The sequence below is a fragment of the Hippopotamus amphibius genome, chromosome 4 (genome assembly GCF_030028045.1).
Source record: "Hippopotamus amphibius kiboko isolate mHipAmp2 chromosome 4, mHipAmp2.hap2, whole genome shotgun sequence".
In the NCBI taxonomy this organism is placed as follows: Eukaryota; Metazoa; Chordata; class Mammalia; order Artiodactyla; family Hippopotamidae; genus Hippopotamus; species Hippopotamus amphibius.
Window position 1 is genome coordinate 136,735,395 of NC_080189.1, and position 23,582 is coordinate 136,758,976.

At 58.2% G+C, this 23,582-nt stretch overlaps 1 protein-coding gene across 1 annotated transcript; it reads left to right on the forward strand.

Moving 5' to 3' along the window:
* The first annotated feature begins 11 nt into the window (after positions 1-11).
* Positions 12-22,039, forward strand: LOC130851955 (fibroblast growth factor receptor 3-like). The gene is given in 21 exon segments (XM_057732612.1): positions 12-114; positions 12,521-12,793; positions 12,923-12,976; positions 13,621-13,629; positions 13,701-13,873; positions 13,957-14,080; positions 14,157-14,347; positions 15,582-15,726; positions 16,185-16,301; positions 16,304-16,374; positions 16,753-16,901; positions 17,242-17,363; positions 17,440-17,550; positions 17,632-17,822; positions 17,909-18,031; positions 18,111-18,181; positions 18,412-18,549; positions 18,753-18,858; positions 18,943-19,088; positions 21,444-21,571; positions 21,897-22,039. Coding segments are annotated over 21 exon segments (2,688 nt in total).
* Positions 22,040-23,582: the final 1,543 nt, after the last annotated feature.

The window sequence follows — 23,582 nt, forward strand, 5'->3', positions numbered from 1 at the left end:
CTGCCCCCGCTATGGGCGCCCCGGCTTGCGCCCTCGCGTTCTGCGTGGCCGTGGCAGTCGTGACCGGCGCTGTCTCCCGGTCCCAGGGCTTGGAGCAACGCGTCGTGCGGAGAGCGGCAGATACAGAAGGACCCGGCGGGTACTGGGGAGGGGCTCCGGGGCCGGGAACGGGCGTCTGGGTGGGTGTGGGGCGCCGGAGATCTGAGTGGGCTCCAGGGCGCGCTCTGGGTATAGAGGGGCCAGCGTCCGGGTTTCAGCCACCCTCCCTCCCCGGGGATTGGGGCCAGAGCTGGCCCGGCAGTTCGTGGAGCGCCTGGAGCTGCAGGGCTGCCACCCAAGTGCGAGGCTGTGGCGGAGAACTGGGTACCGCGGTGACATTCGCAGCTCCCGCCCCCCGCGGTTCCCCAGCAGCGCGCCGTCTGCCCCTGGGCGCTGTCGGGAGGGCTCCGGCTGCATTTCCAGGCTTTCCATTGTTTTGAGGGTTCTGCACTGAAGGCAAGTTTCTGCTGTTGGTACCGCTCCCCCAGCCCCCTTCAGGCCCAAGTTCAGGGCCAGTTTCAGGGAAAGCGAGAGGCGTCAGCCCTCAGCCAGGCCCCAGCCCCTCAGTGGCCTGCATGACCAGGCGACACCTTCTAGTGCCTCCATTTCGCTCGGCCAGCTGTCTTGTCCTGTGAGCTAAGATGATTCCCCCACAGGGATGCGCATGGAACACCAGGCGGGTGCAGGGGGGTAAGAGGGCAGATGTACCATCGATGCGGAGCCGCAGAAGCCCGCTGGCGGTCAAGGTCCTGCGGAACGTGGAGGGTCTGAGAGGGGAGGGGCGGGAGCGCATCTTGGCACCGGGCTGTCCAGCACAAGCATGGGGCCCTGGAGGAATCTAACTGGGGCGAGGGAATGTAACTAGGATTGTAGACGTTGGAGGGTGTTCGCAGTGTTTCTATGATTACAGCAGTGTCGCTAGAAAGCTGCTGAAACTTATGTAAAGAAATCTCTCCAGTGGCAGCTCCTGCCAAAACTGTGGTCCTTCCCAGGGCCAGGGATAAGGGGGTAAGCACTGCTGCACGATGTATCCTGGGGTGGGTATATATACTGGTAGAAACAAGCAGGCATTACTCCAGGCCAGAGCTGTGTGGGACATGCTGTACCCTAGAGAGCAGGTTCCTGACCAGAAAGGCAGCAGAGATAAGTCAGTCCTATCCCCGCATATGAAGTAGTCCCCTTGGCTGGCTTTAGGCTGGGCAACAAAACGAGTTTGCCAGAGAGGGCCAGGGCTTCCATCTGCCTTACAGCTGGAACACAGCATAACGGAACAGAGGCAGTCTTTTAGTACCTGGGAGGAGATGTTACTCCACTTGCTGCAAAGGAGGTAGCAGTGCGGGCATTTAGAAAGGGATTCAAATACTGAAAGGCATCCTGGGACCTGCCCTCGAGGTAGAGAGTGTTATGTTTAGGTCCCTACCATAGGGTTAAGTTCTTGGGGTGGAGACCCCTACGAGGGAATAGCAAGGGTCTGCGTTAGCCATCTGGTTTAGAAGCCAGGATGATTGGGTGGGTGTTTTTGTCATCCCAAACAGAACGTGTATTTCTGGGACTGAGGAGAGCCTCGTGCCTGGAGGCAGGTATAGTGTGTTAGTTGTGCTAGGGAGTCTAGTTCCCAGGCCTTGGGCTAAATCTTATTACCTTAGAGCAGCTTTTAGATCCCAGTTCTTTCCGTCAGTTCTGACATTGAAGTTTATTCCACATTGTGAGCTGTCCAGATCCCCCAGCACACCCCTGTCGGGGAGTTGTTTCTGAAGCAAGTAGGGAAGGTCACTTGGGGAATGTTAGTCAAAGGAGGAAAGGGTTCAGGTGGCATTACAGATGTCATTGTGGGGGTAAATGTAGCCAGTTGTTGGTATCAAGGCATAAAGCATTTCTCCCTTTTTACCAAGAAGGCCATGTCATGGCCAGAAGAGGTATGTTGAGTGGTAGCATATAGCTGGGCTGGAAGTGTGGGCCACTGATACCCTGGGATAGGTTGAACATGCCTCCAACTTCTGGCGCTAACGCACATCCAACAGAGGTAGGAAGGGTAAGGCGAGAAGCACTGTGGTTTGCACGTGTGTATGCATCGTTAAGGAAGAGGTTAATAGTTGCACAGGGAGGCATAATCAGGAAGAGGAGGAACATCATAGGGTACTTTCTTACTTATCTGAGGGAGTCTTGACTCTGAGGTCTTCAACGGGGTCACAGGAACAGTTGTCTTCTGGTTTTGGCGTCTCAGTCTCTGTCTCCCCTTCCTATAGATAATCGGGTTTTATTCTGGAATCATGGACCCAGGCAGACAAGCCACGCACTTTGATAGCAGTTGAGGTACTAGAATAATGTGACACAGCCTTGTCCATTTCTCTGATAGCTGACTCAGACTCCCCTTCTCTTGCCAGGTTTTTACTAACACTTGGCCCCTTGGCTCTGCTTGGGGTTTTTTCAAGTGTTCCTGTGGTTTAGGAAGGACTCATTCCCCATACTGTTGGAGTTTCTTGTTGAAACCTTCCCAAATCAGTTATATTGCTTTAGGAGTGCATTGGTGTCCTCATCAAAAAGCAAATCAGAAGTTACAATAGGGCGCCTATACATCATTTCGTAACGGCTTAATGGTAATGGTCATTTGGGGGCTGCCCGGACCCTCCTGAGGGCTGTGGGTAGCATATGGATCCACTTGTTATGTGTTTCTGGACATAATTGTGTCAGGGTTCTTCTTAGAGTCTGGTTGTCTCCCTGTGCCTTCCCTGAGGCTTGAGGTCAACCAGGCTGAGTGGAGGCTGGTAATTGATTGCTAAGCACGCGGCCAGGTTCTGGGATATCATGGCTATGAACAAGGGCCCATTGTTGCTCTGTGGCGATTGGGGCAGCCCAAACCTAGACACTATGTCCTTTAACAAAGCCTTACAGACTTCTGTAGTTCTCTCTGTCCTAGTAGGGAACACTTCTATCCATCCTGTGAACGTGTCAACAAACACGAGTACATAGGAAAACCCTTGCGTTTTTGGCACATCTGTAAAATCCATCTGCCGGTCTTCTCCAGGATATGGCCCCCTGTGTTGGACAGGTTTAAGGTCTGGTTTTTGGATTGTTTCTTAGACAGGTATCACAATTCTGTGTGATTTGCCGAATAACCTTAGCCAACTAGGGGTGGTAGAGAATGGGCATAAAGCAAGGTTTCCAGATCATCTCTTCCAAAATGGGTGCTTTTGTGTAAGGAGTTAACAATTTTCTAGACTTGAGAGTCGGGGAGTATTACTTGAGCCTGGACAGTCTGGAACTACCCATATGACCCAATCTCTCAACCCCACTTGGCATATCGGGGATGTTCCTCTGGGGTATAATTTGAAGTCAGGGTTTCCTTGGGAAAAAGGGGACAGATAGCAGCGGAGGGGTAGTAGCTGCCCTAGCAGCTCGTTTTGCTTCTTCATCAGTTTTTCTATTTGCCTGGGCCTCCTTTCCTTCCCCCTTTTGGTGACCCTTGCGATGGATGACAGCTAATTTAGCGGGAAGTTTGACTGCCTTCAGGAGCCTGAGAATAAGCTCTTTGTGTTTAATGACACTTTCCGGCACTGAGCATCCCTCTTTCCTTCCAGATCGCTGCAGGGGCATGCAGGATGGGGAAAGCATACTTAGAATCTGTATAGATGTTAATCCTCTTCCCCTCCCTGGGTTCTAGAGTCCTTGTCAGGGTAAAAAGTTCAGCCTTCTGGGCTGATGTGCCTCGGGGAAGACACCCACTCTCCCAACTTTTTTCTAGGCTCACTATGGCATATCCCACCTTCCTCTCTCCTTTTTCTACAAAACTACTGCCACCTGTGTACCATTCTTTCTCTGGGTTGGTTGGGGTGTCTCAGATAGGTCGAGGCAAGAAGAGCATCATTCATCTATGACTTGCATGCATTGGTGGTCTAAAGGGGAAGTATGAGGGTCTGGTATTAAGGTGGCTGGATTCAAAGCCTGACAGACCCTTGGTTTTATTTCTGGAGTGTCGAGGAGGAGGGCCTGGTGTTGGGTGATCCTCCCCGCCCCCCATCATCCATCATCTTTAGTCTTCAAGACTGCCTGCACCTGGTACAGCGTAGACACCATGGTGGGCTGACCCAGAGTCAGCTTGCAAGCTTCTTTGACCATAAGAGCAGTGGCTGCTACTGCTTGGAGGCAAGTGGGGTAGCCAAAGGGTGGCTAAACAACACCTGGTGGTTTTGAGAGGTAAGCCACGTGCTGTAATACAGACCCCACCATTTGTCCTAACATGCCAAGAGCAGTTCCTACCCTCTCAGAGACTTCTAGCCTGAAAAGCTTTCCCAGGTGCAGGAGGCCTAAAGCTGGAGCCGTAGTGACAGCCTCTCTCAGGGAGGTAAAGGCAGCCTTACAGGTCTCATCCCATTCAGGTGGCCCTTCCTCTTTCCCTTTCAGTTTTCATACAGGGGTCGGGCCAGATTCTCATAACCAGGAATCCAGGTTGGGCAAAACCCAGTCACCCCTAAAAATCCCCTAAGCTGCTTCCACGTTTGGGGATGAGGGGTATTTGAGATAAGGGATCTCCTCTGGGGGTCGAGCATTCTTTTCTCCTCTGTGATTATGAACCCAGGGTATCTTACTTACTTGGGTTAAACCTATCTGAGCTTTCTTAGGGGATCCTCAATACCCTGAATGTTTCTAAAAGAACATTCAGGGTTTTACTTGTATCCATTTGAGAGCTGGTAAAATCTGCGTTTGCTGTGTGCAAGTCACCTACACCTTGTGTTAGGTTACTGTTTGTTGAAGTTAATTCTTTCATTTCTCTTCCCAAGGAAGTCCCGAAAATATGGGGTCTATCTCTAAACCCCTGCAGTAGTCGCGTCCAGCAAAGTTGTGTGGCTTGCCTTGTTCCTAGGTCCCGCCACTCAAAGGCAAAGAGCTTTTGGGACTCGGGATGGAGGGGAATGCAAAAGGAAGCATCCTTAGGGTCCAGGCCTGAAAAGCACCTAGCAGTTCCTGGGATCTGGGCTAGAAGGGTATATGGGTTTGGGACTGTGGGGTGGATGGGAACCACACCCTGGTTAACTGCTCTCAGATCCTGGACGGATCGATAAGATCCATCTGGTTTCTTAGCAGGTAGGATTGGAGTGTTTCAGGGAGTTAGGATTCCAGCATCCCAGTATTTGTTACCTAGTGGTCTAAGGCCCTCAAGCGTTTCTGGATTTAAGGGGTACTGTCTTTTCCAGGGGTGGGGAGCATTTGGACTAAGGAGGATGTTAGCCCTGGGCTGGAGACATCCCACACGTGGGGATTAACCTCATCTGAGAAAGGGAGGGAATTTTCTTTTTCTGTGTCTGACTGTAAATGTTCAGACACCAGACAAAGAAAGTTATTGGTTTCTAGTTTTCCCCAAGTCACTCTGGTCTGGAGGCAGCAAAGAAGGTCTCTCCCTGGTAGGGAGCAGGGCCACCGGGGACATATAAGAAGGGGTGGGCCCCTTGCCAGTCACCCACCTTACGATGAAGGGGCTTAGTAAAATTTGGATTTGGGGGTTTTCCGTCTACCCTCGTCACCATTTTTGTCAGGGAGTCGAAAGGTCCTAGTTAGGAAGGAAGAACAGAGCAGGCAGCCCCCGTATCCAAAGGGAAGTTCACATCCTCACCCGCTACTTGCAGGGTCACCTGAGGGTCGAGAGGAGTGATTTGGGTCTCGCCATTCGCCGGGGTTTCTCAAGCCGCAGGGCATCAGCGGTCCTGATTTCCCAGGACTGACACAGACGGAGCAGGTGAAGGGGTCTCCATACGCCATCCCTTAGGGCGATGTGGACACTCCCCTTTCGTGTCCGCTCTCCTGGCAGTAGGCACACTGGGTGGTCTCAGCCACAATGGATCCTTAAGGTCCTTTTTTCTTTCTTGCTCTCTCTGTGACCCTCACACTGTGGTAAGGTGAACTAAGGCAAGGTTTTTGCCTGTTGATGGGCTAAGAATTGGGTCTGCTTCTCTATCCTTCTGTCCTTTTGGGCATCTCTTTCCTCCTTTTAGGCCTCTTCCTCCCGGCTCCTATTTAAAAACACCCTGTTGCCTCCTCCACTGACTCGGAGATTGGGGTCTCTGGTCCTTTTTCTCGTTTTTGCAATTTTCTCCTTATGTCTGGGGCTGCCTGGGTTATGAAGGGATAGGCCAGCAGGACTCTTCCTTCAATACTTTCTAGGTCTGTTCAGGTAAAATTTTTGGAGGCTTCTGTAAGTCTTCCCAAAAAAAAGGGCTGGATTCTCACTCTCTTCTCATGTAACCTCTTTTATCTTATTATAATGAGTGGCCTTCCATACCGCGGTCACCCACTGCAGTAGGCAAGTACGGAGGTGTTTTAGAGACTCCCTTCTTGCCATGGTGTTGGGCTCTGCCAAAGGGACTGCGTCTTCTGCAGGGGCCGCCTTGGCATCTGCCTGCTGCGGTTCACCAGCCACTTTTCTAGCCTGATCTAGGATTCTAGCTTTTCCTTCATCATTACAACTCCAGGTGAGAACGACCATCACATCCCTCCAGGTGAGGGAGGAGTTGAGGCTAAGATGCTCAAATTCGTCCCTAAACTTTTGGGGCTTTTCAGAATATGAACCCAGTTGTTCCCTACATTGCGTGATGTCTTGCATGGAAAAGGGAATACGAACCCGCATGGTTCTCCCTTCCCCATCTGGTACCTCTCTTAGGGGACAAATTTTGTGTGAGGATGACCTTTCTCCCTCTGGAGGGCAAAGCTTATTTCCTGATCCTAATTCCATGGGGGAAGAGACATGGAGGCTGAGCCGAGGTGGCTGTAGGCAGCCTTCCCTCAGATCTCGTGACTTATGGGGCAGTCAGAACTTCGCCTCCCCCTCTCCTCCCTGTCTGAACCGATGGGGGTCAGGAGAAAATCAAGGGGGTCTTCCATCTTGGCCCTTGTCAAAAGGACTTTTTCTTTTTAGTCTATCCAGTCGGTATCCCTTCCAGTGGATCAAAAGACAACCCAGCAGGGGAAACTAGGCTTATTTCCCGTTTCAACGGCGGTACAGTTTATATCCTATTGCTAGGGGACCAGTACTGGGATGGATGCCCCTGTTTCTGATCCTAGAGAGGTTGTACGCTCTCTTGGTCCAGAGCACCTGATTGTATACACGCCAAAGCAATCAGAGGGGCTGCAGCGCTGGTCCCAGTAGGCAAGTGAACCCCTAGACACACGTCTGTGGTATTAATTTTCACCCAAGTCCAGGTGCGACTATACCGAACCCCGTCTATCATTTCCACCCAGAAGCACTTGGCCAAATGAAGAATCAAATGGCTGAGCTTATAGAAACAGGGCACCTGACGGAGGGCTAAAGTGGGCTAACTATCTCCCCAAGAGCAGAAAGCCTGATTGGTGGGGAGGGAAGGTTGTAGTCTCAGAAAATCTCTTACAAAGACTCCGGACTCCAGGTCTGAGTATCGACAGACAGAGTTTGCAGAAATACCTTGGGTCTTCCAAGGGAGGAAAAGAGGCCAGATTGAAAGAAGAGGGAAAGGAGGGGAGACAAAAGGGGTGGCCTTACAGACATCTCCTGCCACCTGCAGATGCCCAGGCGTTACAGGACTTTTCCCTGGGCTTCCAGAAAGGGAGGACAGGAACCTGGCCCAACCAGAAGCCAGATGTCAGGTACCAGGCCAGAATTAGAGTTCTCTGCGCACCAGAGGTGATCAGGCTCCGGCCCTCGGCTCAGGCTGAGGCCCTTCAACTGAATTCCTGCATCCAGAACCAAGACAGAAGAAAAAAGCATAGGAAAGGAGGGGTTGAAAAGAGGAAAGAGAGAAGGTAGGGGAGAGAAGTCAGCAAAGTGTGTTATCCCTTACCCAGTCGGCACACTCTGGCCAGTCGTTTGCTTTGGGAAGAGATCAGGGACAAAAGAGTCCTGGCTGCTGCTGCTGGGTCTGGTCCATCGGCGGGTGAGCTGGTCCTCGAGTATCCCAAGTGGTCGAGATGTCAGCCGTAGCGAAGAAGGTGTCTCCTCTGGGTCGCCAGTTGTTGTAGGAAGGGAGACCCCTCCCAGGGCCCGGAGAGGGGCTCTTGTCTAACACTTGGAAATGAATTGTCTGAGGAGACACACGTGCTGACAAAGCAAGAGACTGTCGAGCAGGGGCGCCCAGGCGGAGAGCAGGAGGGTCAGGGAACCCAGGAGGACGCTCTGCCACGTGGCTCACAGTCTCGGGTTTTATGGTGATGGGGTGGGTTTCCTGGTTGCCTCTGGCCAATCACTCTGACTTAGGGTCCTTTGTGGTTGCGTGCACATCTCTCAGCCAAGATGGACTCTGGCGAGGAGAGTTCTGGGAGGTGGGTAGGACATGTGGACTGGCGTTTCTATTCTTCCCATTGGTGGTGGCTTCTTCCCTGTTCCTTACCAGGATTTCCTATCATAAATAACTCATGCAAAGTGTTACTGTCTGCCTGGCCAGGGTGGGTGGTTTCAGTGTGTTTCCCCTAACACAGGTAGTGAGTTGATAGGTCAATGAATTTAATCCAGTTCCTGAACGAGCTGGGCCACTGGCCAGGCAGTAAAGATGCAGAGGCCTCATGCAATTGCCAAAGGTCCCAGCCTGGCACTTTCCCGGGAACATAAATTATGGAGCCAGCGCTGGCAGGGGTCAAGGACAGTGGGGAAGGTGTCCGCTGCTGGACTGCCCTGGCCGCCGCAGGTCCAACCAGGGCAGCCTCCATCTCCACAGGAAGCCACGTTCTCAGTGAGGGCCGGGCAGGGGTCCCAACCAGGCACGAAAGTTGATGGGGACCCACCCAGGCAGGAGGGGTCTCTGGGGGTGCAGGGTACTTGTTGGGAAGGCACTGGATGAACCTCCCCCCACCTGCTCCTTATCAGGGCTGGACTTTGAGGCCCGTGGGCCTCTGGGTGGTTCGTTAACCTGGGCAGAGCCCGAGGCTGGACTTCTGGCCTCTGATCCCCTGCCCTGGGCCGAGGAGCACCCCTCATCCCCACCCCCCAGGGCCGCAAGTCCCACTTGGGCCCCATCTGGGGCCTGGCGTGCCCCATTTTGCAGTTGAACCTAGAGAGGAGCTAGGGGTCTCTTTGAGGACCTAGGTTGGAGTCTACCCAGGCACGGGTCTGGGGGAGGGGTGCCCAGGCAGGCCTGAGTGATTTCCGAGTGAATGAACGGCGAGGAGCCTCTTCTGGCTGGGAGGCTGGGGGTTCCTTGACCCCAGGTCCTGCTGGACCCAAGGCTGCCAGCTGCCCACCCTAGCTCTGGGTGCTTTCCTGCAGCCTGTTTCCTTGTCTGTCCAGGATAAGGGAAGGGTTGTGGGAGGATTAGGTTGGATAATCCTGTAAAGCCCTCCTTAGTCCACTGGGCCTCCTCCAGATCCCACCCCTTTCTTTCTCTCTCTTTTTTTTAATAAACGTATTTATTTATATATATATTTATTTATTGGCTGTTTTGGTCTTCGTTGCTGCGTGCGGGGTTTCTATGGTTGTAGCAAGCAGGGGCTACTCTTCGTTGTGGTGCATGGACTTCTCATTGCGGTGGCCTCTCGCATTGTGGAGCACAGGCTCTAGGTGTGCGGGCCTCAGTAGTTATGGCTCATGGGCTCTAGAGCACAGGCTCAGCAGTTGTGGTGCACGGACTTAGCCACTCTGAGGCAATGGGATCTTTCCAGACCACAGCTGGAACCCGTGTCCACAGCTCCAACCCGTGTCCCCAGCATTGGCAGGCGGATTCTTAACCACTGCGCCACCAGGGAAGCCCCCAGCCCCACCCCTTTCTTTTCCTAACTTCGTTGCAAACACTTTTCAGATTGTTTCCGGGTAGGGAGGCGGAAAGTCCATGACTTCTGGGTCCTTTCAGGGCTCCCCTCCCGGCTATTTAAAGCATGTACCTGGCGATGGAGAGCTCCATGCACATCCAGGACCAGAGGGCTTTGCTCTTCCTCCCCCAGCTCCAGGGAACTCCTTTAAATTGGGTCTGAATGTGATGTTTGTTCTCTGGAGTCTCCCCCAATGCCCCTCTCATGGAGTGTGGCCACACCCCTGCACACCCCCCATGCACTGAGGGGCCCTCAACTGTAGTGACCCCAAATGGGAACACATTTCCCCCAGCAGGAGTCGCAGCCCTCCCGAGCAGACAGGCTCCAGCTGCGTCCAGGTGGACTGTGGCCAGGTGGACAGTGGCCAGGTGGACATCAATCCTGGGGCATAGCCCCAGGGCCAGGAGGGTCTTGCACCCACTGCTTTCACCGGCTCTAACTGCTTGTGCTGGCCTCCCTGGCTGACCACTAGGGGGAAACTGAGTCACGGGGCCTGTGAGTGGCAGAGTGAGGAGGATTCTGGGCCTGGAAGACATGCCTGGAGGCCCAGCTTGGGCCACTGCTCCCCCATCAACCTCAGGCCTTTGGGGGGGGGTGCAGGCAGGAGCAGGTGCTGTGGGACCCACAGTGGCCTGCGCCCACCCCCACCTGGCATGTGGGCGCCCACCACAGCACAGAGGACGTTTGTCTTCCGACACGTGTGGCCCCAGTGCCTGTGTGGGTGTGCTCCCTTTGGTTGATGAAGAAAGCCTCCTTCCTGAGGCCCTTGGAGGGGGAGCTGAGTAGCCCACGGCATGTGCCCCCACCGCCCCCTGGGTGGAGCTCCCCCTTGGGCCCTGTGTATCACTCTGTGTCACCCTGCCTGACGCCTCCCCACCCCCACCTTGGTGCTGCCTGGTCTCCCCCGGGTCCTTTGTTGCGCAGGGTGGGCCTGGTGGATCGGACCTGTAGGAAGTGGAGACGCTACTGCCATCCCTGCCCCAGTTCGGAGGTCCCTGGTCTCTACCGTCACGTAGTGGGGCAGGGTGGTGGGCAGGTCAGGGTCGCGGCAGAGGGCAGGTCTTGCCCCCCACCCAACACCACCGATGGCTGCCAGGCGTGGCTGGCCCAGGGGCTGTTCTGGGTCCTCCCAGCCCCGTGCTGGACCAGGTTGAAGCAAACACTTGTGTGGATGGCTTGACCCGCCGTCACCCCCCAGACCAAACCAGAACCAACCACTCTTGCCCTTGGGCCGGGGGCCTGGGGCTGAGGCTGCCACAACCAGCCTATTCTTGGCCTTCTGCGGGGCCTCAGCCGGCTGCCAGCACTGGGTCGTTCCCACATAACACCGTGTCCAGGACTGGGGGGCTGGAAGTCAGGCCAGGAGCCCCCTGACTCTGGGGCCTCTGGGGGTACAGACTCCATGGACACTTTGGGGACCCTTCTGGTGGGCGCCGAGCTTGTGGGGCTCCTGAGGTGGGCGGGCAGAATTAGACCTGTCTGAGGCGCCAGGGACTGGAGTGCCCAGAGTGGGCAGCTGGGCCCTTGAATCTAGGCCACGTGTCAGCAGGATGACAAGTAACAGTGCGACTAACCCAGCTGGGTCTGTGCGGTGGGACCACCCACCCTGGGCCCGGGCCCAGGCCACCTCCCTGTGCCGTGCATCGCTGGCTCTGGCAGGGAGACCTGTGGGTGGTCAGCCCCTTAGGCCTTGTTGGCCCCTGGGGATCTGGGTAGCCACCGGGTGGGGGAGGGGCCCAGGGGCCACCATGGACATCCGCCCTCGGCAAGGACCCTCCACCCCAACTTCTCTGCACCTGCAGGGAGAGGTGGGCCAGGGCTCCTTGGCCTGGCCTCAGGGTCCCTGCTCTGGCCTGTTCACCAGCCAAGTCTGGAGTCTTCCTCCCCTCGCCTGTGTCCTCATCTGTAAGATGGGGTCCTAGGCCCCCTCACCCCTCTGGCCTGTGAGGCCCTGCTGGCTGGCACTGGTAGCATATCCGCTTCTATTTCTGATCTTTTTCTGGGTGTGTGTTTTCTCTAATTTATTGCCGAGGTGTAGTTTACAGTTTGCATATAAGAGGCACCCTCCTGAGCTGGGGTACAAGACTGCTCACGCCCCCGAGAGCCCCCAGCCCGGGCTGGCCCTGCCTGCGTCAGCTCGGGGCTGTTCTGGGAAGTTCCAGGGTGCTGTATGAATGTGGCGCTCCCTTCTGGCCCTGGGCCGTGTCTGTTCTTAGCTCCCGAGTTTCTTCTGAAGCCAAGATAAGGGATGGGGGCACCAAGTGGGACCCCCTCCTGGGATGAATTGTCTTGTCCCTACCCTGTGCCACCCACACCTCTGAGCCTCTGTTTTAGCCAAGGTCTGCCAAACACAGCACTCGCACCTCCTGCTGCCACCGCCTGTGAGGTCAGAGTGGATCTTGCGTTTCTAAATCGTTGAGAAAAATGAAAGGAAGAATACGTCGTGACACTCTGAAATTGGAGTGTTCGGTGTGTGATGGGAATGGCCGCACTGGTTCCTGGCTTGTTCTCTACATAAGCACTGCCAAGGCAGGGTCGTCCTTGGGATGGGGACCTGGTGGCACCACTAATGGTGTCTGCCTCTGTCCCAGGGCCACCTCGGCCCCCTCCCAGACGCCCCCAGCTGCGGCCTCCCCGGCCTGTGCGGTGCCGTGGTGGTGGGTGTGGGGCACCCAGCCTCCCTGGTTTGGGGCGCCTGCCTCACAGTCCCCCCTCTTGCCTGCAGAGGTCCCGGGCCCCACGCCAGGCCAGCAGGAGCTGGTCTTCGGCAGCGGGGATACCGTGGAGCTGAGCTGCCACTTGCCCACGGGGGCTCCCACAGGGCCCACTGTCTGGGTGAAGGACGGCACGGGGCTGGCGCCCTCAGACCGTGTCCTGGTGGGGCCGCAGCGGCTGCAGGTGCTCAATGCCTCCCATGAGGATGCCGGGGCCTACAGCTGCCGCCAGCACCTCTCCCAGCATGTCTTGTGCTGCTTCAGCGTGCACGTGACAGGTGGGGCCTGCCGGGGCCCACGAAGCTCACGAGCAGCACCCCACCCTACGGCCTAGGGGTCGCGGGGAGGGGAGGTCCCGTGAGGGGCACCTGCCTGCTGCCCGCATCTCCCTCTTGCCTGTGTTGCAGATGCTCCCTCCTTGGGAGACGACGAAGATGGGGAGGACGAGGCTGAAGACACAGGTGAGACCAGGGTCCAGGCACGCAGGGCTGGCAGAGCTGGGGACCCACTTTCTACCTGGGGCCCCTGCTCATCGGGCAGGGGAGAGACGGAGGCCCAGGGACCACCTCCGTGACGTCTCCTTAGGGTGGGGTGCCAATGGGTGTCCAGCTCTGGGCTCCGGGTGGCAGGCGAGGGGTGGGAGGAGCTCCGTGCTGTAGTGGAGGAGACGGGGCCCCGGGCTCCAGGAGCAGCTGCGGGGCCGGTATGGCTGAGGCTGCGGGAGTGAGGGGCCTGGGGGTGGGACAGTTTGGGAAAACAGGATGGGGGACCAGGGCCTTCCAGACCTGCTATCACCAGGTCCTCACCTGCTGCCCAGGGTGGAGAGGGTGGCCTGGGGTCTCACGGATTCCAGAGGGCTCCTGGCTGTGCTCAAGTCTCCGGGTTATATGGGTGGCTGGGCTGCTCGCCTGGAGGACAACTTTGCGTCATGAAGGCTCCCAGCAATGGTGTGGCACCCTGGACCCTCCCAGCTGCAGGCTCTTGAGGGAGAAGGACAGGAAGTGAGGGGACCTGGCTTTTGAATGCCCAGGGGCGGCATTGAGGCTCCTGAAGGCTCGTCCATCCCAGGCAGGGGGTTTTCAAAAGGTCAGCATTCCCCAGACAGGAGGGGAGAGTAAGCCTGGAGAGAGGCAGGCCGGCCTCTGCTCCCAGCCTGGTCACAGCCTTCCCGTGCATCTCTGCCAGCAGGGGCCCCTTACTGGACGCAGCCTGAGTGGATGGACAAGAAGGTGCTGGTGGTACCGGTGGCCCACACGGTTCGCTTCCGCTGCCCGGCCGCCGGCAACCCCACTCCATCCATCTCCTGGCTGAAGAATGACAAGGAGTTCCGAGGCGAGCACCACACCGGGGGCATCAAGGTGGGCCCAGTGGGGGGTGCTGGGGCCTTGGCGCCAGCCAGTGGGGCGCAGCATGCCATCCACTCACCTGTGTCCACGTGTAGCTGTGGCACCAGCAGTGGAACCTGGTCATGGAGAGTGTGGTGCCCTCGGACCGTGGCAACTACACATACGTCGTGGAGAACAAGTTCGGCAGCATCTGGCAGACCTACACCCTGGACGTGCTAGGTGAGGCCCGGGCTGGCGGGTGAGGGCAGCGAGTGGGCGCGGGTCAGGCAACCTTTAAGCCCCCTCTGCCCCGCAGAGCGCTGTCCACACCGGCCCATCCTGCAGGTGGGGCTGCCGGCCAACAAGACGGCGGTGCTGGGCAGCGACGTGGAATTCCACTGCAAGGTGTACAGCAGTGCACAGGCCCACATCCAGTGGCTGAAGCACGCGCAGGTCAATGGCAGCAAAGTGCAGCCTGACGGCACACCCTGTGTCACCGTGCTCAAGGTAGGCACTGCTGCTTGCTGGGCATGGCAAGCAGGCTGGGTGGGGACAGGGAGGGCATCCCAGGCAGGAGGGCTCTGGGGGTTAAGGGTCAGTGGTTGGGGCACAGGGGTTGGACCTGTGGGGAGAAGCAGTGGGGGTCAGCTTGGGAGGTGGGTCTGGGCCCCATCTCGCCAGGCCCTGCAGTGAGTCCCATGTTCCTGTCTGCGTGCAGCACAGGGCTCTCCACCTGCCCACCTTGCTGGGCTCTCAGCTTTGTTCCCGCAGCCCCAGTGGTGGGGGCCACCCGAGGGGGGGTGATTACAACACTTGCAGCCCACAGAGAAATACCTGTTTAGAGACAAGATGGGCCTGAGCAGCAGGAGCAGGAGTGCAGACAAGCCGTGGGTGGTGCCAGGTGCCTTCAGCTCAGAGGCATCCAGCCGGAACCCCAGTGGTGGGCAGGTCAATTGCACTGGGGCGGGCCTCTCTGAGGGCCACCGGCCAGGGCTGTGCTCTGGGCTGCAAGGGTGGAAGAGGGGAAGGTGTATCTGCTGACACCACAACAGCCACTGTGAGGCGCCTCCACGCCTCCTCCAGGCAGCCTTCCTGGCTGCCTAGTCCACCCATGCGTTCCTTGGGGGTCTCCCACGTCTGCCCCAGAGCCTTGGGGTCTAGAGGGGGCACTTTTGTGTGGCTGTTCCCGTGCCCGGCGGGGCTGCCACGCCTGAGCCAGGTCTCTTGTCCCTGCAGTCATGGATCAGTGAGTGTGGGGCGACGGGTGCCTCCGCCTGGCCAGTGTGTCCACGGGGGCGGCGAGCACCTCTGTCGAGCCTCCAATTTCATAGGCTTGGCCAAGAAGGCCTTTTGGCTGCGTGTTCATGGGCCCCAAGCAGGTAACAACTCTGTCCCACGCCTGCCTGCCCTGCCGAGCTCCAGCTCCAACCTGCATGCCCTACCACTCGTGCCCCATCCCTGGCTCACACTCTGCTCCCGGCGTGGCCGCCTCTGCACCCAAGTGCCTCTATTCTCTGCTGTGACCGCCAGCTTTGAGCCGCGGGGCCTGTGCTGACCTGCCTGCAACCCCATGCGCACCCCTGGAAGTCCTGGCCCCCTAGACAGGGCTGTGGCCGTGGCCCTAGTGGCAGCAGCAGCATTTTCCTTGCAGCCTGGCTGGATCATCGCCGCGTGGACTCTGGCTGTGGTGCCCATAGGAGGTCCTGGCGTTCTCCCATCACGTTCTGTTCTCTCTTTGTAGATGGCGGACACTAACACCACCGACAAGGAGCTAGAGGTTCTGTCCTTGCACAATGTCACCTTTGAGGACGCAGGGGAGTACATGTGTCTGGTGGCCAGTTCTATCGGGTTTTCCCTTCACTCTGCATGGCTGGTGGTGCTGCCAGGTACTGGCTCCTGCAGCTCTTGCTCTGTACCTGGCCTCTCGGGGATGCAGCCTGGGACACGCCAGTGCTGCTGGGGAGAGGCAGGGGACCACAGAGCCCTGGAGCCAGGCCTTGCACCTTGTATGGAGACAAATTCCACATGGCACTGTCTGGGCCCAGAGGGCCTCCCTCAAGCGCCCCGTTCCAGCGGGGTCCCCAGCAGCTGACACAGTGGGTTTGGCGTCTCCTGGGTGGCGGGTGAGGGTGCTGCTGGCTCTACGGGACTCTTTCTCTCGTGGCTCTGCCCCAGGCATTTCTGGCTACTGGACCCTCAATGAGTAGGTTCTTGAGGCCTCGGCACCCCCACCAGGGGAGCTGGGTACCCCGTCCCAGCACCCATGCCTGCAGCTCAGGCCCAGGGCGGCCCTCAGGGGCTCCTGAGAGGCTGGGTCAAGCCCTCGACACCCGTGTCTTTGCAGCTGATGAGAAGCTGGTGGAGGCTGGTGAGGCTGGTGGTGTGTACATAGGGGTCTTCAGCTATGGGCTGGGCTTCATCTTCCGCATTCTGGTGATGGCCACTGTGAGGCTTTACCGCTGGTGCAGACCCCTACGAAGAACCTGGGCTTACCTGCTGTGGAGAAGGTCTCCCGCTTCACACTCGAGGAACAGGTAACAGAAAGTAGATACCAGGTTCCAAGCTTCCTGTGCCCCTGGGGAGAGTGGGCCTCCCGGGGCCCCCACAGCCCACTCTCCCAAACTCCCAAGTTCAGTTCCCTCCATAGTGTCTGAGGCCTGGGGCCTGGGGACCTGTCTGGGGACAGCACCTCTGCTGTGGCTGGGCCAAGCCCTCTCTGGTCTTTGGGGTCACGGCACAGAGCTGGGTTCCTTTGGGCACAGAACATTTAAAAAATCTTCACTCAGTGCTGTACAGAATTCAGGCATCCCTTCCAGGCCCAGGCTCGGCCTGTGGTCCTCAGGGGCTGCACCCTCGCCCCCACGCCCCAGTTGTGTGGCCCCGTGGCACCAACCTGCCCCTGCTGACCCAAGCAAGTGTCCTTGGAGTCCAGCTCATCCGTGAGCTCCAGCACAGCACTGGTGCGGATCCCCCGGCCATCCTCAGAGGAGGGCCCTGCGCTGGCCGAGGTCTCCGAACTCAAGCTGCCCGCCGACCCCAAGTGGGAGCTGTCCTGGGCCCGGTCAGTGGTGTGCGAGGGCCTGGGGCCCTGACCCAGTGGGGGTGGGGGAGCACACACAGGGTGGGGTCCGGTGGTGGGAAGGGGCCCCCCACTCAGACCTGACTGAATTCAGATGGAAATCAGATAGGCCACAGACAGATGGGGCTGGGGCACTGGGGGAGGACCCATCCCTGAAAAAGTGGGTCAAAGGGCAGGGGACAGCATCCTTCATCATCATGAGCAGGGTCATCAGGGCAAGTGTGGAGGGCTTCCTGGAGATGGTGGCACTGGACCTCCGGCTGCCTGGGACAGGGCCTTGCTTAGCCAGGCATGCTCATTGCTTTTCCGCTTTTGCTGCCAGGCTGATGCTGGGCAGGCCTCTTGGGGAGGGCTGCTTCGGCCAGGTGGTCATGGCGGAGGCCATTGGCATTGACAAGAACCGGGCCACCCAGCCAGTCACAGTGGCTGTGAAGATGCTGAAAGGTGAGAGGGAGATATGTCAGGGGGAGCCCGGACCAGGCTGGGGCAGCCTGCCTGACACACCCTGCTCCCTGCACAGATGGTGCCACGGATAAGGACCTGTCAGACCTGGTGTCCGAGATGGAGATGATGAAGATGATCGGGAAACACAAGAACATCATTAACCTGCTGGGTGCCTGCACACAGGGCGGTGGGTGCTGGGGCCGCGGCAGCTGGCAGGCAGCACCACCCCCCCCCCAACGTGGCCCCCTCTGAGACCCTGTGCTTGCAGGACCCCTGTACGTGCTGGTGAAGTACGTGGCCAAGGGCAACCTGAGGGAGTACTTGCGGGCATGGCGGCCCCCGGGCATGGACTACGCCTTAGGTACCTGCCGGGTGCCCGAGGAGCAGCTCACTGTCTGCGACCTGGTGTCCTGTGCCTACCAGGTGGCGCGGGGCATGGAGTACCTGGCCTCGCAGAAGGTGAGCTCTGGCGGGGCTGGGCCGGGCGGGGAGCCAAGGGAGCAGCCGGTGGGTGGGGAATGCCTAAACCGTGGTCCTGTCCCCAGTGCATCCACAGAGACCTGGCAGCCCGCAACGTGCTGGTGACCGAGGACAACGTGATGAAGATCGCAGACTTCGGCCTGGCCCGCAACATGCGCAATCGTGACTACTACAAAAAGACCACTGACGTGAGCCCAGCCCCGGGAGAGTGGGGGCCTCGAGGTGGGAGGGCAGCTGGCCACCAGCGTGCCTCCTTCCTCCTCCCAGGGCCGCGTGCCCGTGAAGTGGATGGCGCCAGAGGCTTTGTTTTACGGCTTCTACAGCCACCAGAGCGATGTGTATGTGGCCCTCAGACCCAGGTGGGGTGGAGAGCTGGGTGGGGCACAGGCCACACCAGGACAGGGGCCTGTGTAGCTGTGGACGCGGAGCTGGGGCCTGCCCCTTCAGTAGCCCCAGGCTTGCCCCCTGCACTCCATGGGGGTCTGTTCAGGGGCTGCCAAGGGTGTGGGGGGAGGGGAGCGGGTGGCAGGGCCGGCTGACAGTGCTGCGGCCCCCTCGCCACTCACAGCTGGTCCTTCGGGATCCTGCTCTGGGAGATCTTCACGCTGGGGGGTTCTCCGTACCCCGGCATCCCTGTGGAGGAGCTCTTCAAGCTGCTGAAGGAAGGCCACCTCATGGACCAGCCAGCCGACTGCACGCAAGAGCTGTAAGTGTGCGCTCCCATAGCTACCTGGGACCTGCCAGCATCCCCTCCAAACCCCATTGAGCCCCGCCCACTCCCTCACCCCCCCCACCTCTCACAGTGGGAGGGCCGACCCCCCAAGGCTGTTCCACAGGGAGGGGGCGTGGAGGGAGGGGGCAGTGCAGGGGTGGAGTGGAGGGCGGGGCCTACCTGAGCACCGCCCCCAGGTACATGATCATGCGTGAGTGCTGGCAGGAAGTGCCCTCACAGAGGCCCACCCACAAGCAGCTGGTGGAGGACCTGGACCGCGTGCTCACCGTGACGTCCACCGACGTGAGTGCGGGCCAGCTCCCCGCTGGGACAGCTCGGGTGAGGAGGGGACGCAGCACTGACCACAGCCCTCCTGCCCACCCTCAGGAGTACCTGGACCTGTCGGTGTTGTTCGAGCACTCGCCCGGCGGCCAGGACACCCCCAGCCCCAGCTTCTCTGGGGACCACTTCGTGTTAATCTACAACCTGCTGCCCCCGGCCCCACCTGGCAGTGGGGGCTCACCCCAATCAATGTGAGAGTGGACCCCAGCCCACCAAGCTGCCGCTGGTGTGCTGCGACCACCGGGTCTTGTGGGCCCGGGCCCAAGATCTGGAACGGGTGAGTGATAGCAGCCCCCCACCTCGAGGCTTCCCCACTTCCCACCCTGCCCCCCAGAGACTGAAATTACGGGTACCTAAAGGTGGGAGCCTTTAACTTTTATCGGAAAGGTTTATTCCAGAAATGAGTGTACATTTATATAAATAGATGCTGTGTGTGTAATATACACATACACATATATATGAATATCTATGGAAGAAGGAAGGCTGATACAAGTGAGGAACAGGACCCTGAGGGTGCAGGGGTGGGGGTGCCCTAGTTGAGGAAGGGCCCCCATGGGGATTCGCTCTTAAGACAAACGTGAAAACCAGCAGATGATGGAGGGGCTTTTCTGGCACCGCAGTTGTTTTAAAAATTGTTCCTGGATCTGTATGTTTGTAAAGCTATTTATCGACCCCCAGAGCCCAGTATCACTGTGGCTCCCAAGGCTCCTAGTGTTTAGCCAGCCAGACGGCAGAGGTTTGAGTTTTAATTTATTAACAGTGAGAAGGTTTATGCTTCATTTAGGGGGATTGCTGAGGGTGTGTCCAGCCCACACCCCAAGGTGGGAGCCAGCCCCCTGGCACCCAAAAGGGCCGTTAATAATTTGGGATGATTCTGTGAGGATATTGTATTTCCTTTGGCCCTCTTTTGCAAGAGAAGTCAATTTCTATAGGATTTTTCTTGAGAAGGTTTATTTTTTTAGACTTCAAAGTAAGCTGGTATTTTGAGTTCTAATTGCCATGTGTTCCAGGCGGGGAGGCAGGTTCAGGGGGGGCCAGCCCTTGCAAGCAGGTTCAGATGTTGTTAGATGTTACAAGTTTATATATATGTGCATATATATAATTTACTGAGTTTTTACAAGATGTATTGCTGAAAATTTAACACTTCTTACACAATGCTTCTAGACTTTTATAGCCTGGACTGCTACCTTTAAAAGCTTGGGAGAGAAAGCCACAGATTCAGTTTTGTTACTTTTTGTACTGTTAATGGCCCTGAGTTTGGGCGGCTGTTCTCTGCTTGTCAGCAGACTCAGGGTTATCTTTTTTCTCAGGGCCCTTAGCCTTGTGGGGGCCAAAAGTGTTGGCCCACACCAGCAGATGTACTTTCCAAAAAATAAACAGACAGCTGGTTCAGATCCATGCTTTCTGCTTTCTTGTCTCCTGTCGTGGGGTCCTGGCAGCTCCCAGGTGCTCTCAGCCCACCTGGGACAAGTCCCATCATCTGTCCCCCGAGGAGGGAGGGGTCACTCGTTGCTGCTGCAGCCATAGCTGCAGGGGCAGGGGCCTCCAGGAGGGACTGGCTGCCTGAGCCTCGTGCTCTCCAAGGCTTTCCAGCCCAGGTCTCTGACCTGGACAGAACATGTCCTGGGCAGAGCCAGGGTGAGGGTGGCCTGGTGTGCCCAGCGGCACAGGGGTCCAACACTGGCAGGGCAGAATCTCAGGGTCACCATTAGTCTTCACTACCTTGGTCTGGGGTCTCCAGCGGCAGGGAATTCGGGTGATGTGGTGTTTGTGGAAGGGGGCAATGAGCAAAGAATCTAGGCCTTCCCATCCCCCATCTATCCCCAGCTCATGGAGTTCAGGGATCTTGGGGGATCATGTCCAGCTACTGGTTCCAAGACCTCCCCCTCCTCACCCTGAGACCCTTGGTATCTGCCCACCTAGTCAGCTGGGAAGGGGCAAGTTTCCCCCTCCTCCATGGAGCCCCATGTAAACAAAGCTCTCACCTGGCCCCCTCTTTTAACAGTCTGCACTCCCTCCCACTTCCAGACCTGGCACCATTCCCCCCTGCATTCTGCTGCCACTCCTTCAACTTTGGGCAGGTGCTGCATGCCAATTCTCAGTTGGAGTGCTGAGGACCCAGAGTTCACAGCCTGAGAGAGAGGGAAGCCAGAGCAGGGCACCTACACAGCAGTGGTGGGGAGTAAGTCTAGGAAAGCTTCCTGGAGGAGGCAGCAGTGCCCAGGCCAAGTGGGGAGACTAGGGTGGATTCAGGGACAGGTGGTTGTGCAGACTCACATCCTCCCTGGAACCCATTGCTGTATAGGACTAGCTGTTCCTCCCCCACTTGCCCCTGATTTGTGACTTGGTGTCCCTCCCTTGAGGGTCTAACCAGCCTCTGGAACTTTTACTCTGGCTCCTAAGAAACTCTCTCGCCTTATTGTTGTGTTCAACTTACCTTCCAAGTGAGGGGGGTTCTGGGACCTCTTCCTGGAGAGCCGGAGAGGCTCCTAGGGGCTTGGTTCTGGATAACGGTGTCGCACAACACCTGACCCCACTCGGGAAAGCGCTCCCGGCCCCAAGCCCCTCCAGCCTGCCAGAGACCCCGTGTTTATGCCCAGCGCTCGTGAGATACGCAGCGCTAGTGGCGGGGACGGAAAGGAGGCCAGCGAGGGCCAGAGCCTGGAGGGCGCTGGCGAGGCCACTGCTTGGAGGCGGGGAGGCGGGTCGGCTCCCGGGTGGGGGCAACGCGGACGGGGGCCACCCTCTAGCGCCGGCTGGGCTGCGTTCCCGCTGTGGCTCGGGCCCCTCTCGGCCCTGGACCCGACTGGCCTCTGGGTGAGCGTTCCTGTTACCGAGGGGCCTGGCTGCGGGCGGTGGGGAGCGGCTTTTCGGACAGAGGACGGAGACCCGGGGCGGGGCACTGACCAGAGGGACAGGCCCAGGCTGGCAGGTTGCGGGGCCGGACAGAGGATCAGCTTGGTCCTCCGCGCTAGAACCTCCCCGCCCCTCACCCGCAGCGCCCCGCCTCTACACGCGGTCCAGCCCCTCCTCTTCTGCCCCGCCCTTTGCCCGCCTGGCCCCTCCTCCACCCGCGGTCCCGCCCCTTACCCCGGCCCCGCCTACCCCCTCGGCCCGCCTGCCTCTCAAGAGTCTTCTCTGAGCCCCAGAGCCGGTGGGGTCTGGCCCAGAACCTGGGCTGGCTGCAGCGGGGCTTAGGGAGCAAGGCGCCGACATCCGGTCCGCCCTCGGAGGGTCTGGAGCCCCCATTCTCGGACCTCTAAGTCAGGCCTCGCCCTCTGCCTTCCCCTCGCGGCCTGGGGTGACTCACCTGCTCTGTGTGTTTGCACCTCCATCCTGACCACCTGGCCTCCAGAATCTTGTTCCTACCCTGAGAAGGCCGCCAGCCTGGACACCGACCTCGCGGTGTCATCTTCTCCAGGCGGGTGGGTGAGTACACTAGCACGCAACTGTCCACGACTCAGTCGCACCGTCTTCAGGGGGACATACCACCATATGTAAAAACATGTGCCCCCACCCCGAATGGAACGTCCCTAGTTGCCTTCACCACTGTTGACGGAGATTAAGGTTTTAAGTCAGGACCCCATCTGGCTGTCCCTCCCCAGCGCCTGGTCTGGAATAACCCTGTCCTTCCTCCTCCTGCGTATGGTTTTTGGAGGGGGACAGCCATGGACATGCTGGTGGTTCCTGTGGGGTCATCAGACTTCTCTGGCTGGGTGTCTGGGGCACATGGCCAGTGGCCTCCACACCCAGCTCCCTGCCTGTCACTCCAGCTCCCAGCCCCCATGACCCCAGGGTGCACCGTAGAACAGGCAGGTTCCAGCAGATGGGTTCCAGGTCTGGCCCATCAGCTGGAATTCTCCCTGAAGAGCTTCCTGAGATGGGCTCTATTTCCTCCTGAGAAGACAGGGTAGTCCCCAATTCTTTCCTGTCTATCCCCTGTTCTCACTGTAAGGATCTCCATCATCAGGGAAAGACATTCCTGAGTATCACTTGGGTGTGTGGATTTTTGTTTACAATCGATTTTGTCTTTGCTGTTTTTGATACTCCTCCTGTCCTCGCTTTGGCCAGAAGTGTCCCTTTAGGTTGGCTGCGGTGTCCCTGGACTACAGCCCCATCTCTGTAAGCAATCCCCACCCCTGCCCTGGGTCAGCCTTGCCAGAGACCTGGTACCCCCTGATGTGGCCTTCTGAACAATGGAAGTGAGAAGCCTCGTGTCCTGGGGCACCGGCTTGTACCTGCAGGCTCACGTGGCCCTATCCCTGGCCATCTTTTCCAGGGGCCTGGCCCGAGGAGGGTTCCAGTAGAGTGGACACATTCAGTCCACAGCATGAGGGGACTGGGTGCCTGCCAAGGGTAAGATGAACCTGGGTAGGAGCCAGTGAGGCCCAGCAGCTCCCTGCCCACGCCTGCACCCCAGGAACAATCTCTCTTCCACTCGCAAACCCACAGAAGCTGTAAGACAGAAACGGTGGCCAAGGCCAGGTTCAGGGAGAGATGGGGTGCAGGTGAGGGCATTCCTGGGCAGGGTGTCGGGGCTCAGCAAGGGAGCCCCCACCACAGCACCTGGGGCCCGTGCAGGGGTGAGGCCACCTGAGGCAGGCTGGACATCCCAGCTCATGGTGGGCAGTCTGTCCACACTGGGATGATGGGGAGACAGGACATTGTGCCTGTCCCACTGCTCG